Genomic DNA, 18,479 nt, shown 5'->3' on the forward strand with positions numbered 1-18,479 from the left:
AATCGGTAAGGTTTTAAAGGACCAGTTTATCATATATTATCCATACAGTTCAGCATTATATACAGGGTGTCCCGAAAAACGTGTCAGTGTCAGAAAGTGTCAGACCACTTTTATAAGTAGAAAAAAAATTGTTTGTGTATCACAAAATTTTAAATCTTTAATTATTCGATTTAAGACGATCTTTAAAGAAATGTTATCGGGTTATTCTCATGTTGCATTAATAATGTGATAAGTTGATTACTTAAAGCTTTTTTGCTTTTGTATTATCGTGATTTGTGAAATGATCAAGTTCTAATTACTGTTGAATTAAAAAGAGACAAAATTTTTTCGGGACACTTTATGTACAAATTCCAGCATCAATTTTTAAGGACATTACGTTGAACCTTCAAGCAATTATGAAAGTCGGCAAAAACTAGTGACAACATCACCAACCAATGATTTGACCACCTTCCACCAAGTGACAACAAAACATTCAACAGCACCTTCGGTAACATACCATTCAACACCAATCATAACATCACAAACTAGCCTGCCATCTTCGTCGACTGATTTGATCTATACGGAATCGAGCTTTCAATCCTCGTTGTTGTCTTCAATACAACAAACTTCTATAATCTTAGATTCACTTCAGTCAAGCCAAACATCAACATCTCCGACAACAAGTCAACCATTAATATCTCCGACAACAAGCCAACCGTCAGTATCTGAAACATCAAGTCAGACGTCGATATTTTCAACTTCAACATCTCTGAGATCAATATCTTTAACATCAAGTCAGGCGTCGATAACTTCAACATCAAATCAAACGTCGATATCTGCAATATCAAGCCAGACGTCAATATCTCCGCCAGCATTATCTCCGGCAATAAGTCAGACATCAATATCTTCAACATCAGGTCAAACATCGATATCTCCGACTTCAAGTCAGACGTCGATATTTCCAACATCAGGTCAAACATTGACATCTTTAACATCAAGTCAGACGTCGATGACTTCAACATCAAGTCAAATGTCGATATCTTCGACATCAAGTCAGACATCAATATCTTTAACATCAAGTCGAAAATTCACATATCCGACATCATTATCTCTGTTATCAAGTCAGACATCAATATCTTCGACGTTGAGTCAGATGTCAATATTTCCGACATCAAGTCAAACATCAACATCTCCGACATCAAGTCAGATGTCGATATCACAGATATCAAGTCAGACATCAATATCTCCGACATCAAGTCAGATATCAATATCTCCGACATCAAATCAAACATCGATATCTGCGACGTCAAGTCAGACGTCAATATCTCCACCAGCATTATCTCCGGCAACAAGTCAGACATCAATATCTCCGACATCAAGTCAGAAACTCACATATCCAACATCATTATCTCTGTTATCAAGTCAGACATCAATATCTTCGACGTTGAGTCAGATGTCAATATTTCCGACATCAAGTCAAACATCAACATCTCCGACATCAAGTCAGAAACTCACATATCCAACATCATTATCTCTGTTATCAAGTCAGACATCAATATCTTCAACATCAGGTCAAACGTCTATATCTCCGATGTCAAGTCAGACGTCGATATTCCCAACATCAGGTCAAACATTGACATCTTTAACATCAAGTCAGACGTCGATAACTACAACATCAAGTCAAATGTCGATATCTTCGACATCAAGTCATACATCAATATCTTTAACATCAAGTCGAACGTCGATATCTCCAACATCAAGTCAGACATCAACATCTTCGACATCAAGTCATATGTCGATATCTCCGACATCAAGTCACACATCAATATCTTCGACATCAAGTCATATGTCGATATCACAGATATCAAGTCAGACATCAATATCTTCGACATCAAGTCAGACGTCGATATCTCCAACATCAAGTCAGACATCAATATCTTCGACATCAAGGCAGACATCAACATCTTCGACATCAAGCCAGGCGTCAATATCTCCGACATCAAGTCAGACATCAATATCTTCGACATCAAGTCAGATGGCGATATCACAGGTATCAAGTCAGACATCAATATCTCCGACATCAAGTCAGACGTCAATATCTCCGACATCAAGTCAGACATCAATATCTTCGACATCAAGTCAGATGTCAATATCTCCAACTTCAAGTCAGACATCAATATCTTCGACATCAAGTCAGACATCAATATCTTCGACATCAAGTCAGATGTCAATATCTCCAACATCAAGTCATACATCAATATCTTCGACATCATCAAGTCAGACATCAAGTCAGACATCAATATCTTCGACATCAAGTCAGACATCAATATCTCCGAAATCAATTCAGGCATCAATATTTTCGACATCAAGTCAGATGTCAATTCAGGCTTCAATATCTTCGACATCAAGTCAGATGTCAATATCTACAACATCAAGTCAGACATCAATATCTTCGACATCAAGTCAGACATCAACATCTTCGACATCAAGCCAGACGTCAATATCTCCGACATCAAGTCAGACATCAATATCTTCGACATCAAGTCAGATGTCGATATCACAGATATCAAGTCAGACATCAATATCTCCGACATCAAGTCAGACGTCAATATCTCCGACATCAAGTCAGACATCAATATCTTCGACATCAAGTCAGATGTCGATATCACAGATATCAAGTCAGACATCAATATCTCCGACATCAAGTCAGACGTCAATATCTCCGACATCAAGTCAGACATCAAATCTTCGACATCAAGTCAGATGTCCTCACATCAAGTCAGACATCAATATCTTCGACATCAAGTCAGATGTCAATATCTCCAACATCAAGTCAGACATCAATATCTCCGACATCAAGTCAGACGTCAATATTTCCGACATCAAGTCAGACATCAATATCTCCGACATCAAATCAGATGTCAATATCTCCAACTTCAAGTCAGACATCAATATCTTCGACATCAAGTCAGATGTCAATATCTCCAACATCAAGTCATACATCAATATCTTCGACATCATCAAGTCAGACATCAATTCAGGCATCAATATCTTCGACATCAAGTCAGATGTCAATATCTCCGAGATCAAGTCAGTTATCAATATCTTCGACATCAGGTCAGACATCAATTCAGGCATCAATATCTTCGACATCAAGTCTGATGTCAATATCTCTGACATCAATTCAAGCATCAATATCTTCGACATCAAGTCAGACATCAATATCTCCGACACCAAGTCAGACATTGACATCTTTAACGTCAAATCATATGTCAACATCTCCTTTATCAATACAGACATCAAGTCAGATATTGACATCTTCGACGTCAAGTCAGGCATCAATATCTCCGACATCAATACAGCTATCAACATCTCCGACACTAAGTCAGACGTCAATATCTTCGACATCGAGTCAGACATCAATATTATTTTCTGATTCTGTATTCTCGACGACAATAACTGAAGTAGAAACTTCAAACAGAGAATCTTCTCAAGTATTTGCAACTGCTCCAAAATCACAGCAGATGGAACCAGAGATACAAGGATCGGGCTCTTCATTTAGTAACACCGACTCAATATCAACATTCAGTTGGCCACAAGTTACACTGTCATCAATGACATCTCCAGAGAATTTTACTCTAGAAATGGTTACCACAACAGATGCAGATCCAACAGATCTCTTATCCACGACTGGAGTACAAGAAACAAAAGCAATGTCGAGTCCAGTACCCAATATCAATGATTCATCACTACCAATGACAACAGTGAATTTAATACCATCGAGTTTACCAGAAACACTAGTAAACCAATCTCAATCAATACCGTCCACCCAGTCCTTATCACCAACACCCATTCTACAGGAGCATACGCCCTCTTTTCAATCGTCCATCCGATTCAATAGCGCCGTACCCAATAACTATTCCCAACTCCAAACAAACCAGACTATATTGTCACATTCAAGCATATCAGGGACTTCTTTTCTTCTTTCACTTTTCACATCCGTCAACTCAAACCAATTCACATGCTTGTGCCAACCTTCAGTTTCCGGCTCACCATCGCAAACTATATTCTCTGGTATTAACAATCAAAACTCCTCTACACTTGAGAACAACTCAACCTCTCCTCAATTAACAGGCCCTGTCATTTCCTCATTGAACTCCATTCCTATCACCTCCAACTCCATTCCTATCACCTCCAACTCCATTCCTATCACCTCCAACTCCACTCCTATCACCTCCAACTCCATTCCTATCACTTCCAACTCCATTCCTATCACCTCCAACCACCTGCAAACATCTGAGTCATCTTCACATTTTACAGAAAATATTCAACACACAGGCATCTTTTCTTCTCGTTCTTTCTTAACTTCTTCCGAATCAAGGAAGTATTCATCGCAAACTATATCCTCTGGTACTAACAATCAAAACTCTTCTACTCTCGAGAACAACTCAACCTCTCCTCAATTAACAAGCCCTGCTATTTCCTCCATGAACTCCATTCCTATCACTTCCAACTCCATTCCTATCACCTCCGACCACCTGCAAACATCTGAGTCATTCTCACATGTTACAGAAAATAACCAACACACAGCCATCTTTTCCTCTCATTCTTTCTTAACTTCTTTTGAATCAAAGAAGTATTCATGCTGGTGTTCTTCTCCTGCACCCATCCCAACACAAACTGTTCAATATTCACAATCTTTTCAAACCACGACTCACACCCCAACGGCTGACCAAACCAATATACATACCCCTTCAACCTCTCAAACCACTAACCGCCCACCAGTCGCCCACCAGACCACTACCTATACTTCAACTCAAACCCCAGAAACACCCCAGACCACTACTCACAACCAATCAGCTGCCCAATCCATCAGTCCTTCCTCTTCTATTTCCTCTTCAAGCAACAATAATCAAAATCAAGCAACAACTACACTTTCATATCTAGCAACTACCAACCTCGTCACAAATCAACCATCGAACCCATCTCTTTCACCAGACTCCAACTCTATTGTTCCTACACGACCTTCTTCATCCACCCAACTTCCATTTACTACCAGTGTACGCTCCCCATCGCTGCCCTACCAACCCTCCATCACTCCATCCTTCTCTTCATCTTCAAGTGAAGCACTACAGAGTACACCCGCCCTTCCACAGACCCTTTCCACCAATCAGCTCTCTACCTCCATCATGTACCCTTTTATTACTTCCACACCACCATTTATCTCAATAATGACACTCTCCTCTCTTTCCCTTTCTTCAGCACTGATTAAAGCGACAACTTCTTCACTCCCAAACTCTTTTCTTACTTTTCTCCTAATGCTCCCTTCCACTACATCTGCAGCTTTTCTTCAAGATGGTGTAAAATCTATATCTCCAAGTCACACATCATATTCCCAAAAGTCTAGTTCTACATCTATCTTTGATTCACCATCTTCATCTCTGAGTCAGATATCTTCTTCAATAACTTTTCCATCTTCATTAGAGATCTCAAGCTCCTCATTCTCATCCTCTTCTTCTCCTTCTTCAACAGATACTTCTTCAAGCTTTTATTCTTCCATCTCTAACCCACCTACCTCAGAAGCCATTGAAAGCTCTTCATCTACAATTACCCCTTCACCAGTTTCGTCTAATTCGAACTTCTTCCCAACTAGTTCCAGCCCTCTTGATTCCCCCAGTGATCCTTCCTCTTCTGCCATAGGATCTTCAATCCCTACTGCAGCAGAAACAACCATTCCCTCCCTTCCACCCTCTGCAACTCCGTCTCACGCTACCACAAACCTTTCTTCTAAACTTCCTACAGTAAGCTCCGACACTGCTGCTAATCCAAGCCTTGTCGGTACCATGGATTCTACCAACTCTTATCCCACTCCTTCTTCCATAATAGATCCATCCTTTCTAACTTTGTATACTCCAAGCAACTCTATTAATCCCGCTCCTATTAACTCAAGCCCTACTCCTCCTGAAAGTTTTGATCAAAATTATTCAAGTGCTGTTTCACTTTCAACGAATAACAACCGTTCATCTATTGAAACTATATCACCGAGTGAGAGCTCAATCATCGATAATATTCAAAATCCACACAATTCATCTGACTCAAGTCTGCACCCATCAACACAGACAATCAACTCAACATCCAATGAAAACGAGACTCTATTCACAAACCAAACTATCTCGGTGGATACTTCACAAACTACAGAACCAGTCTACCAAACCACAGGAAATTTCAATTCAAACGAAACAGAATCTTTGAGTGCTACAGAATGGATCGCAGACTTAAATGCAACACAATCTATTGCTTATCCAAATACTACAGAATGGATCGCAGACCTAAATGCGACACAATCTATTGCTTATCCAAATACTACAGAATGGCTCACAGACCTAAATGCGACACAATCTATTGCTTATCCAAATACTACAGAATGGCTCACAGACCTAAATGCGCAACAATCTATTGCTTATCCAAATACTACAGAATGGCTTACAGACCTAAATGCAACACAATCTGTCGCTTATCCAAATACTACAGAATGGCTTACAGACCTAAATGCAACACAATCTGTCGCTTATCCAAATACTACAGAATGGATCGCAGACCTAAATGCGACACAATCTATTGCTTATCCAAATACTACAGAATGGCTCACAGACCTAAATGCGACACAATCTATTGCTTATCCAAATACTACAGAATGGCTCACAGACCTAAATGCAACACAATCTATTGCTTATCCAAATACTACAGAATGGCTTACAGACCTAAATGCAACACAATCTGTCGCTTATCCAAATACTACAGAATGGCTTACAGACCTAAATGCAACACAATCTGTCGCTTATCCAAATACTACAGAATGGCTTACAGACCTAAATGCAACACAATCCATTGCTTATTCCAATGCTACAGAATGGCTTACAGACCTAAATGCAACACAATCCATTGCTTATTCCAATGCTACAGAATGGATCGCAGACCTAAATGCAACACAATCTATTGCTTATCCAAATACTACAGAATGGCTTACAGACCTAAATGCAACACAATCTGTCGCTTATCCAAATACTACAGAATGGCTTACAGACCTAAATGCAACACAATCTATTGCTTATCCAAATACTACAGAATGGCTCACAGACCTAAATGCAACACAATCTGTCGCTTATTCCAATACTACAGAATGGCTCACAGACCTAAATGCAACACAATCTGTCGCTTATCCAAATACTACAGAATGGCTTACAGACCTAAATGCAACACAATCTGTCGCTTATTCCAATGCTACGGTATGGATCGGGGAAACATTGAATGGAACCAACAGCTCAATCAACCATAATCAGCAGAACCACACTACAACAGTACAAGGGTCATCTATTTCTCCAAGTAGTAGCTTTACAACAAACATCGAAAGTACTTCAATTTCAACTACGTCAACAACAACGACCACCACGAAAAATTCTACGACCACCACACAAAAACCTACGACCACCACGGAAAAACTAACGACTACCACGGAAAATCCTACGACCACCACACAAAAACCTACGACCACCACGGAAAAACCTACGACCACAACAGAAAAAACTACGACTACCACGGAAAAACCTACAACCACCACTACTCCAACGGCAACCACCACCACTACGACAACGGAGGAGCCCTACACCGGCCCTGTTACAGGTATTTCATATCTATTTCAGTTTCTTGAGCAATTTCCCTCTACGGCTCTGAGTAAAATATCAAATCCTTGACAAATTAAAAAGCCCATAAAATCTTTAAACAACCAGTCCAGGATAACTGAAGGTCAGAAGCACAGGTCAACAGAATCACATTTCATATCTTACAATCTCAAGAAAAGATTGACTGTGGTATAGTGGTCATTGACCTTGGTTGCTGCACAGGCGACTGAGGTTCGATTCCCACTCGCAGCGGTTCACTTGACAAGTCAATGAACCTTCGCCCGGGTCAACCTATGCCATGTGAGGGGAATTGGGTAGTCAGCCCAAGGTGCTAACGGGGTGCTCATTGAAAGCGTCTATAGTTGCAAAAAAAAGGCGTCAAAGCCTCCTGCAACTCAACCAAATAGAAATAGACTAATTTTTCTTTAATAGATTTAGCAAACGTTGGTTCGTGGACCACCTGGCCGATCTGTACTCCCTCATGTGAGGTCCAGACCTTACATCGCTCCAGGTCGTGTTATTCCACAACAAGAGACGAGGTGGCGAAAACTTGTGGTACAGATCTCGTGGCGACTTATGAGACAACACAATGTCTAGATATAAGTAATTGCTTTGAGAGTGGATATTACATGGGTGGTCAAGGAGAATCATGTGATACTTTCTGCTCTTCAAGAGGTAAAAATACTTATTTTGGATTAGCCAATGAATTGCAAGAGCTTTGTAAAGATGACAATGTCACTTGCAATTTGATTGGTCAAAAGGATCACAAATAAACCAATCAAACTCCCTTTATTTGACGTAAATCCCTCATCTTTGAGACTTCTGGGTCATTCTTACATTAGAAATGGTGAAATCAATCTCTATCCTGAAAAGACAGAGACGAACATCGTCGCAAGTGTCTTGGAATTATGTTAATATCCGGTTATCTTTAACCCAGCTGACACACAACGTTGTTTCAACGTTCATCTAACCTTATATAGACGTTATGAACGCTAGATAAACAAAACGTTGAAAACGTCGAAAAAACGCGTTGTGTGCCAGCTGGGTAAGCTAACATTCATCACATCAATGTTTCTTTAGGTATGGTCTGTTCAACTGAAATAAAAACGGGGAATTCACCGACTATATTTCAAAGCGTTTTACCAAACTACAAGATGAGCACCAAACAACCAACGTGGAATAAACCTTACTCTCCTCATTGCGATCAACAAAGCCATTGTTATGGATATTCGAATGTACCAGACGAAGTGTCGTGTGAAGTGGCACCGATGGCTCAACAGCGCCGCTTTTGCCATTGCATGAACAGGGGTAAGCAAAACTCTGTTAGCTTAGACGGACAATATCCTTTAAAACGGCTTCATAAAGTCAGTTATCAATAAAATCAATCTTCTACCTAAATTTCTTTTAATCGAGTGTCCAAAGAAAACAAGGCAGCTTTTTTTTGAAAACTGTCATTTGGGAGTAAGGTTTCACTTCCTGGACTAAGATTCCACTGAAATCCAGAATATTTCGGCTATTTTTCCCGGGCTAGCAAGCATAAGATAAGAAAGGGTTATTTTCTAAAGGAACGGAAAATCTTTTTTTTAGCGAGGAAACTGCTTAACTTATTTCCAAGTACCCAGAGTCTAAGTTTTGGTTTTTCTCCATATTGGCAGTGGAATCTATCTTAGTTCGGGAAATAGAATGTTACATGTTTTTTTTTTAGAAGCAAGTGTATGCCCCTTGGTCAGGCTCGTGTATGCTTAAGTTCTCAAAATAACAATTTGAAAAATATTTCAGGCTGACACATATGTTTATGTTATGCTTGGGAATCCTACAAAGCTGAGCCTTCATATGCTTATAAGCGTTATTCTTATAAAAAACTTGTACCTAAAAAATGGTTGCATGTCTTTTTTTCTTTGATACAGCTGACCTTGGATATGCAGATTGGGCGCCATGGTCACACTGTTCACAAACGTGTGAAGGTGTGAAACGAAGAACGAGAGAATGTTTAGGATTACAATGTGATGGAGATAGTGAAGAAATTAATAATTGTGGAACGGAACGATGTCCTAGTAAGTGAAACAAAGCTTTCCTATTGGTTAGAAATGACGTAATTCCCCACATCAGCCAATAGAATACTCACAATATAAGTATCACATAGACCTACCTGATCTAATCAATGTTTCTGATGGAAAAAACGACCTCGTTCAAATGTATTGGACTGCAGCTCTCGCTACAATGATTTACAATTTCAGTCGATTTCCTAAGAACACAGGTGCTTGGTTTCAAGGTTGTCACGGTTAGATTCAAAGATTGATTATATTCACACTTTTAAAACGCGAGAGACTTTTATTTTACTTCCAAAACAACGATAAACCTTTTACTTAACTTACAGTGCATGGCGGCTTTTCCGAGTGGTCGTCATGGTCACCATGTGACGTCACATGTGGCGGTGGCACCACACACCGCTCACGCCAGTGCAATAACCCAACTCCACGATACGGTGGCAATGGTTGTATTGGATCTGTAGAAGAAGATGATACGTGTAATAATCATTTCTGTCCAGGTTTGTGTAATAATTGAACTCGGCTTTCTAGTTTTTTTACTCAGAATTATACGATCATCTCGACTACACTATGTCACCAAAAGGGAATAATTTAGGAGACCTAACTCTAACGACGCTTTGTTTTTTCCGTCTACCACCCTTTACGGCTGTAAACGTCCCCCACATATATTTTCTCGCGTTTACTATCCCAGAAGATAGCGTCGTCTAACTGAGCAACCATTCAATCACTGGTAAAAAGAAAGGAAAGTTTTTGCTTAACCTCCCCATATTCAAACTTGTGGTTCAGCCCCTAACATTAGTAAGTTTATGTATCAGTATTTTTCTGCGACGGAGACGGCCTTTTCTATTTATCTAAATCCTGAATTGTATAAACTACGAAACTCGCCAAGTTTCTCTCTATTTTATTTCTGAATTTGACATATAGATAAAATTAACTGACGCCCAATTCTATTTCAGTGGATGCAGTTTGGTTAGAATGGTCTGATTGGTCATTTTGTAACAAAGCATGCGGTAATGGTACTGGCATGAGAACGAGGCAATGTAAACATGGTATGTATGGTGGTAGAAGAGATTGTATTGGGAATGGTGAAGAAGAATTTGAATGTAACACTCATACATGTCCACGTAAGATTTGATTGAAAGGGATAACCAGATAAAAAAGTTAAATTCAACCAAAAGATTCCTTCCATAGACCTTAGCAGAACCTTCAAATTTTACTGGCTACTTGTTTTTCAAAGTCAGAATATTTAGGCTAGTTATTTTCCGTTTCTTCTTGGAAACTTTTGGTCTTACTAAGGACCATGGAAGGAATAATTGAGCTAAGTGTTACTTTTATCTGGTTATGCCTTTAAAATACCATTGGGTGAGAGCTTCTAGTATCAAAGACAAGAGGGGTTAGGAGTTAGGAGCAACTAAAATCATACAAGAGCGTTTTTCATAACTGCGCAAGAAATTCAAATCCATTTTCTCTACAAATATTTAATTAATGAGCAAAGACTTTTCTACATCTCACTCTTTCCCCTCAATGAAAACTTTTTCTCCAAGAAATGTGATTTTGATGGCCTTTGCTTTTAACATCCACCCGGTAACAATAAGTATTACTGAACTCGCTATTGCATTTGCGCTTGCTAGAAAGTATTCAATACTAAGCAACCAAGTTTTCGTATCTTTATTCAAATAACTTTCTTGTTTTCTGGATTTTTCGACCGTAAAACTTATTTGTTTTACAGCTGTTTGGGCGAACTTGGTGCTTAGATTTGACAGTGAATATGACCCAAATATGAGTGACCGAACGAGTGCAGAATTCATCGCATACCGGGAGAATCTGTGTAAACAAATCTCGGAGCTCTACAGTGACGCTATGAGTTATGAATACAATGATTGCTTACTTCACGAACTTTGGTAAGTAAATGGTGATCACTTTATCATTGTGTATCCATTATCTAGAGATTTGTGAATAATTTACGTATGAAACTACTAGCCGTTTGTTTGCTACGTTAATATTCACATATTAAGTTCCCTAAGAAAAAATTATATTGGATTTTTATAATCATATCGATAGTTTTTCATGATTTTTGATGACCATATGATCATAGTCCGTATAAAAAACATGGTCCGGAAGCTTATAAATCTTTTAAAAAATTACCTCACGAGCAACGCTTACCTCGTTTTACCAAAATATTGCTATTCATTGTAATTTGTTTCCAGAGGAGTTCATAAGAAATTCACTCTATTCAAAAGGTAACACTTGTAGTCGCAAAGGATATAACCGCGTTAATTTTGGCTTCAAAACGAGGCATTTGTTGCAATCAGAGTAATTTTTGAAAAGGCCTTTTACAAGAAAGAATCAAAAGGCTTCCAGACCAGGGTTCTCTAATATGCACTATGTTCTGATAAAGCCTTTATGGCATTCGAAATTTTTCAGTAATCCAATATCTAAAACTTTGATTTAAGAATACTTAGACACCATGAAGCTGTTTAAATTTATCCACTACCGTCGTTTTGTAAAAGATTCCCGCACAAAGATTCCTCTGCCACTTTTCTACCGGAAAAAAACTAGAACTCCGGGTAGTTGAGAAATGAGCTTCGGAAAGTTAGGTAATTTCGTGAGTAAACACAAGACTTTCCGTACCTTTAGAAGAATCTAATGCCGGCTATCCCGGGATAAATAACGGAAAATCCCAGAAAAATGACGAGAATCGTGTGGGAATGGGAATCTTGTGCAAAACGACACTATACGGTTATTTCCCTAGGTACGGCAGCGTTGTTGCGAATTTTACCATCCATTATTCGGGGTTCGATTCGTATCAATTCGTATTACTTCAAGATAGTATAGATGTGGATAATTCGATCGGGAAATTAGATCTTCTACCGTCTAACGTGCAGTATGAAATTGGACCAAAAGGTAGGTAGAAAAGCAACATTCAAAAAGTTTTTCATACTGTATAATTTCGTCGACAGTTTCATTTGGATGATCGTTAATAACTTCTTAGTAAAAAGCTTTTCTTTTCACAAAGGAAAGTGCTTGTAAAAAAATATTATATCTATAAATTCGCAAAGTTGAAGCTTTTCGACAATATTTTACGAGGATTTTTCGAGAATTAGTTCGAATTCTATAAAGATCCGAATTAGCGAAATTCAAATTCAGCTACAGTTGGCTCACTCTAATACAATTTTCAAGGGACCAAGAATTTTTTTCGAATTAGAGAAAGATTCGAATTAAAGAGAGGATTTTGTGCGATTTTCCAGCTTAAGGGACCGATGGTTAAATTCGAATTACAGAAAAATTCGAATGATAAGAGGTTCGAATTAGAGAGAATTGAATGTATTAACTTTGATTTGCAAAATCGGTTTTGTATTATATTTTAATACCCATTGAACCCCTTGAACCATTCGAACCCTAAAACTAAAAATAATAATCGTGTTGTTTTTATCTTGTTTAGTATTAAATTCTGGTCCCAGCTCAATCACAGCGCTGCCTCAATCCTCTAGAGAGCTTCTTATTGAGTGGAGTTTGATGTCAAATCCTGGTATCATTGGTTATGTGGTATTGTATCGTGAAAAATTATTGACAAGCCAAAAATATAAATCCATTGGCACTGACCAGAATAATGCTGTCTTAAGAAACTTGAGGCCAGGTGAGTGAAAGACATTGATTTCAAAGCCCCGAAGTGGCTAGATCCGAAACTCCTGGATAGGGAATGAAGCTACTTATTTCTTATCCAGAACACGTGACCCGTGTGATTTTTAAAACAATATTTCTAAGTGTGGACTTAAATTTTAAGGCTTCACTTTTTCTTGCTTGAGAAAAAGTTCAAGATTCCTCTCTACCTGCTTCGGGGCTTCAAATTCAATGGTGAAAGATCTTTTTTAAACCATGTGGCCGGGTAGCTTAGTCGGTAGAGCATTCGCCTTACAATCAAAAAGCTTATCACCGCCAACTCAGTATGGGTAGCTTAGATTGGATAAACTGATCTAGGCGGTAGGCTGCTGAGAGCTGAGAATAGGAGTGGCGCTCCACCTCAGCATTCGAATTCCTTGGTCTAGCGCAACTAGAAAAGTGGATAGACTTCCAGCGCCGCCTACAGCCACACAAGGCCTTCCAAAGAAAGTGAAATTTCCCTTGGAGCAAGATTGCGGACCAAGCCCTAGCATTTTCCGAAATGATACACTCAAAGACCGTTTATAAAGATTAAAAAATCTTTGTTAGACCTTCTGAGTTTATCTCACAGCTTGTTTATGATGTCTTTAAATTTTCTATTTTCTATTCGTTGTCTCTTCTAGCATTTTTTAATTAGTAAGTTTAAATTTGATAGGGGATGTGGATATTTGAATAATCTCCATATTTAAACGTGTTGATTGACATTTCTGCCTTACAGAAGGAAATTCTAATCTCATCTTTTGACCACTATTCAGGAACTGGATATAGTGTACGTGTAATGGCGTACACGAGTGATGGAAATGGAGCAGCTTCAGATCTAGTGCATGGTACTACATTCGAAACAAGTAAGTGTACATTCAAGTATAAATATTCGGACGCTTATAAACGTGTCCGAGAATAATCGTTTGATACTAGCACTAGAAAATCCGGTATGCACTTTTTTCCACCTTTTTTCAGGACAAAATCAAGCTTTTTTTCTATTGTATCAAATTGGCTTCTAATAAAACCCGTAATGCCAACGATTTACAGATCTACGATCTACCGAGGATGAAAAACTTAACTCAAAACTTGTTTAAATGTCCTTTGATTTTTAGTTCCAAGCGCTCCACCGACTAACATGCAGATTATCGATAGAACCGCGTTCTCTCTTGATCTTCAATGGGACGGTGTACCTACACAATACATGAACGGAGTACCTTTAGGATACAAAATCAGCAGCTATTCGCATGGAGTTTTGACTAGCACAACAACTGTTGATTTTATAACTACATCATATGCATTTGATGACATGTTACCGAGCATGAAATATACATTAGAAGTTTGTGCTTATAACGCAGTTGGTAATGGACCATGCGAGAGGCTGACAGTATATACTCTCGACAGCGGCAAGTTAATCTAGAAATGTTTAAAAAGTCTTTTGTTAGCCTAATCTAAGGATTGTATGTGAAATTAAAAAGTATTCCAAGCATTTGGCTTGACAATGAATGTTCAATTGTTCAAAAATCTTTGATACATGACCCTCTCCTTGACAATTTTTATCACAAGAATTGTTTGTGTAATAAGGGTCGAATGACGTTAAATATCTTTGAACTGAGCTATTTTTTGGATTGAAAATTCAATCATCTCTATCTGCAACCAAAAGATCCTTATGCTCTGTGAATCTTTTCCTCACGAACTTTAAACTTGTACTATCCCAAATTTGCTGTTTTGATGATTCCTATATTGCTCATGGCGGTACGAACCTCCATCTGTAAAATCAAAAAGAGATGCAATTGGCTATGGATACGAAGAGATTATCTCAAGTTATGATCTCAATGTGATAAATTATTTATTCCCTTTTTCCAATTTTCAGCTCCCACTTCACCTCCATTAAACGTTCAAGTAAAAACAGAAAAAACACATGACAGCCTTACCATCACATGGGATCACCCACCACAAAACAAAATACACGGAACATTACTGACATACAAAATCACTGCAGAATCACTGTCAAAAGCGAATGTCAATCATGACCTTGCAATTGTACATAATGTTATCTCAGTACATGGATCCTTAACAGAGGCAACTATTGATGGATTACAAACTTTTAACGAATACAGACTTACAATACAAGCAGTCAACCAGTACGGTGAAGGAGTGTCTACTTCAGTTACTGCAGGTATGCTAAGCATTATGTTTGTAATTTTATCTTGATTAAACTGTTGCAGGGGGGGTTGGAAATTATACTTAAATAAGGTAATATTCTTAAAAATTAAAAAACGGGGAGGGGGGTCCTAATAAGGTCCGGGGGGTTGGAAAATCTCCGAAAAATTAACAAGCGGGGCGTTTATTTGCAGCCTAATAGTAGCCACTTAGACTTAGCTAGGTGATGATAAGGAGCTAAATGCCGATGGAAAAGTTCTTGCCCTAGAGGTAGATTTCTTTTAATTAGAGCTAAAAAATCCAATAGGCATAACTGAAATTTCATTATTTTCCAAATAGTCCCCTTTATGAACACAAAATCAATTAACATTTTAGAAACCTGTCGATGTCCTGAACTCATCTCCACCAATTATTTTGTCCTCAAGCCTTACTTATACCGCGATACCGATGGTGAATTAAACGGTCTCTTCCCGAAAGTTCTAAACGAGATGGTACAAGCTGCCTGTGGACAATGTACTCGCCCTCAAAATGCATTAGATAGTATACTAGATAAGGAGAAAACTGGCCGAGGAGGTTTAGCACAGAAGGCCACTGCAAAAGAAGCTATTCAAGATATAGACCAGTATACAGAACTCACTTTTCCGGTAGCAGCACATGATCAAATGTCTGAATTCATGGGTAGGTTTTACTTTTAACTCACAATTCTCTCTTGTATCAATTCCAAACTGAGAATATATAACACTAAAGAGTAGGTAATCATCAAACATCAGAATTTTGTAAAAACATTTGCTTTTAGAATTTTAAGTTGATTAACTGTGGGTACATGAATTAATAAAGCGTTTGTCTCATAGTTTTTATAAGTTTCCCATTTCTGCACTTTTCCGGAATCTTTCCGCTATTTTCCTGGGGTGTAACCGGCATTACAATCGTGGTCAAAACTGATGTCCAATAACTTATTTCTACCGACAAAGTCCCCCTCTCCCCCCAAAATCAATGTTGGAGTTGAATTTTTGCACCTTCACAAGACTCAACATCAACACTGATATTGGGGGGAGGGGGGTGGACAAACAGTTCTGTCCAGGATTGTAGATTGGAAAAAGTTTGTTTCTAATGGTACGGAAAATCTTTTGTTTACTCACCATTTTTCAACTGCCCAAATCCTGGTCTTTTTCTGCTAGTAAAGTGGCAAAGGAATCTTTGTGCGGAAATAGGAATCTTATAAAAAACGACGGTAGTTGATTGAGAAATTTACTTACCCACTACAATACGCTATGAACATGAATACACGTTGCAATTTAGACGTGGAAACAAAACGCGGGGTGTTTTAGAGCTCACAAAGCCTTAAAATGCTCTTAGCTTGTTCTTACCATTGTTCTTAGCATTTTGGCCATGGAAGCCTTATGTTTTTATATAGTTTGTTCTTATATAAAAAACGTGTAGTCCAAACGCCGCATCAGAAATAAACTAAGCAACCTTTTTTCCAGGGTACAAATTTATTTCATTGGTACATCACCCTGGAATCGCAGTCGTCGTCAAGGTTATGACTATAAATGACATGATCGAAACACTGATTGGAGATATGTTGAAAATATGGCCCATCTTTTTGTTAAATTTCTTATTTATGGTCATTGTTGGATTCTTGGTTTGGATAATGGTACGTTTACGTTCAGAAATTTTACGTTTACTTTTAGTAATTTTACGCTTATTTTCAGTAATTTTCAGTAATTTTACGTTTACTTTCAGTAATTTCATGTTTATTTTCATAAATTTTACGCTTACTTTCAGTAATTTTACGTTTACTTTCAGTAACTTTCAGTAATTTTACGTTTATTTTCAATGAATTTACGTTTACTTTCAGAAATCTTACGTTTACTTTCAGTAATTTTACGTTTACTTTCAATGATTTTACACTATTGTTATTTTTCCCCCATAGGAAAACCCACGTCTTTATAACGAGGGAGATTTTTCCACCGGTGCATTGCGTGGTATCTTTGAAGGCTGGTATTGGGCTTTTGTAACTCAAGGTAGTCAAGGGTGAGTATGTATTTTTCGTGTCCGAAGAGACTGATCCATGTATCTTTTTTATATAGTTTAGCGTGTTTGTGTAAGTCCCTTAATCAATTAGTGGGTTTATATGCCATTTCACAATCGAAATGGACCATGGGTAATCAGGACTGATTCCGCCTCCATAACGGCTTTCTGATGGCTAGGCGCAATAATCTTCAAAAATTTTCAAATCTTTGGACCAATAGCCAGTCGTCATTAGCGCGCAGTGGTCCTTATATTACCCATTATGCTTTACAACTGTGAAATGTCCTATGATAGTGGAGTAGTCTTCTAGCATGCTAGATGACTATTTCGGACATTGTTAAAAAAAGCGCAGGATAATGGAACGGATAATTTGAAGTTTGAGCCAACTGACATTATCTCGTAACAATAATCGCATTAGCAAACAGCATCCATATTATACTGTATACACGGATTATAAGTGACTCAAGTCGAGTAGCAGATTCATCACTACAATCAGTGCCAAAATACTTGGCACAAAAGGGAAATTCCCAACGAAATTTTATAACCACAAACAATTTTGAAGCGCTCTAAATTAGGTTGGAAGGGTAGAGTTTTAACTCTTATTTTTAACGCTAGACTCAAGACCTTAGGATCTCTAGACTAGAGTATACTTCTGGCTGAACTTTGCTTTTTGATGATTTTTGATGACGCTGAGTTCAATGAAGTAGACTAGGAGCATTTGACGAAGTTGCCATTTTGAAAAAGAATGTCTAAAATCCAAATAACAAAAAAACTGCTCGGAGTTGAAAGGTATAGTCAAAAATGAGAAACAAACATCAATAACAGATTTGCAATCCCTTATTCTCAAATAGAAACATTGCTTCATACTGTTTTTATCTTCCAAAAACAACTAAAATCTGGCGGACTGTTTTACAGTCATAACTCTAGAATGTTTTACAGT

At 38.1% G+C, this 18,479-nt stretch overlaps 1 protein-coding gene across 1 annotated transcript in view; it reads left to right on the forward strand.

The window, feature by feature from the left end:
• The first annotated feature begins 1,082 nt into the window (after nucleotides 1-1,082).
• Nucleotides 1,083-18,479, forward strand: part of LOC136812955 (serine-rich adhesin for platelets-like) — a 29,518-nt gene continuing 12,121 nt past the window's right edge. Inside the window, exons 1-16 of the mRNA XM_067069463.1 lie at nucleotides 1,083-3,390; nucleotides 3,569-7,659; nucleotides 8,091-8,333; nucleotides 8,739-8,966; nucleotides 9,566-9,712; nucleotides 10,036-10,206; nucleotides 10,663-10,830; nucleotides 11,436-11,607; nucleotides 12,459-12,610; nucleotides 13,149-13,343; nucleotides 14,122-14,211; nucleotides 14,461-14,706; nucleotides 15,219-15,524; nucleotides 15,884-16,186; nucleotides 16,993-17,162; nucleotides 17,442-17,542. Of these exons, the coding sequence (XP_066925564.1) occupies nucleotides 1,133-3,390; nucleotides 3,569-7,659; nucleotides 8,091-8,333; nucleotides 8,739-8,966; nucleotides 9,566-9,712; nucleotides 10,036-10,206; nucleotides 10,663-10,830; nucleotides 11,436-11,607; nucleotides 12,459-12,610; nucleotides 13,149-13,343; nucleotides 14,122-14,211; nucleotides 14,461-14,706; nucleotides 15,219-15,524; nucleotides 15,884-16,186; nucleotides 16,993-17,162; nucleotides 17,442-17,542 (9,041 nt within the window). The 5' untranslated portion in view covers nucleotides 1,083-1,132. The remainder of the gene's footprint in view (nucleotides 3,391-3,568; nucleotides 7,660-8,090; nucleotides 8,334-8,738; nucleotides 8,967-9,565; nucleotides 9,713-10,035; nucleotides 10,207-10,662; nucleotides 10,831-11,435; nucleotides 11,608-12,458; nucleotides 12,611-13,148; nucleotides 13,344-14,121; nucleotides 14,212-14,460; nucleotides 14,707-15,218; nucleotides 15,525-15,883; nucleotides 16,187-16,992; nucleotides 17,163-17,441; nucleotides 17,543-18,479) is intronic.

Source organism: Clytia hemisphaerica, unplaced genomic scaffold, assembly GCF_902728285.1.
Source record: "Clytia hemisphaerica strain Z4C2 unplaced genomic scaffold, Clytia hemisphaerica genome assembly, whole genome shotgun sequence".
Lineage (NCBI taxonomy): Eukaryota > Metazoa > Cnidaria > Hydrozoa > Leptothecata > Clytiidae > Clytia > Clytia hemisphaerica.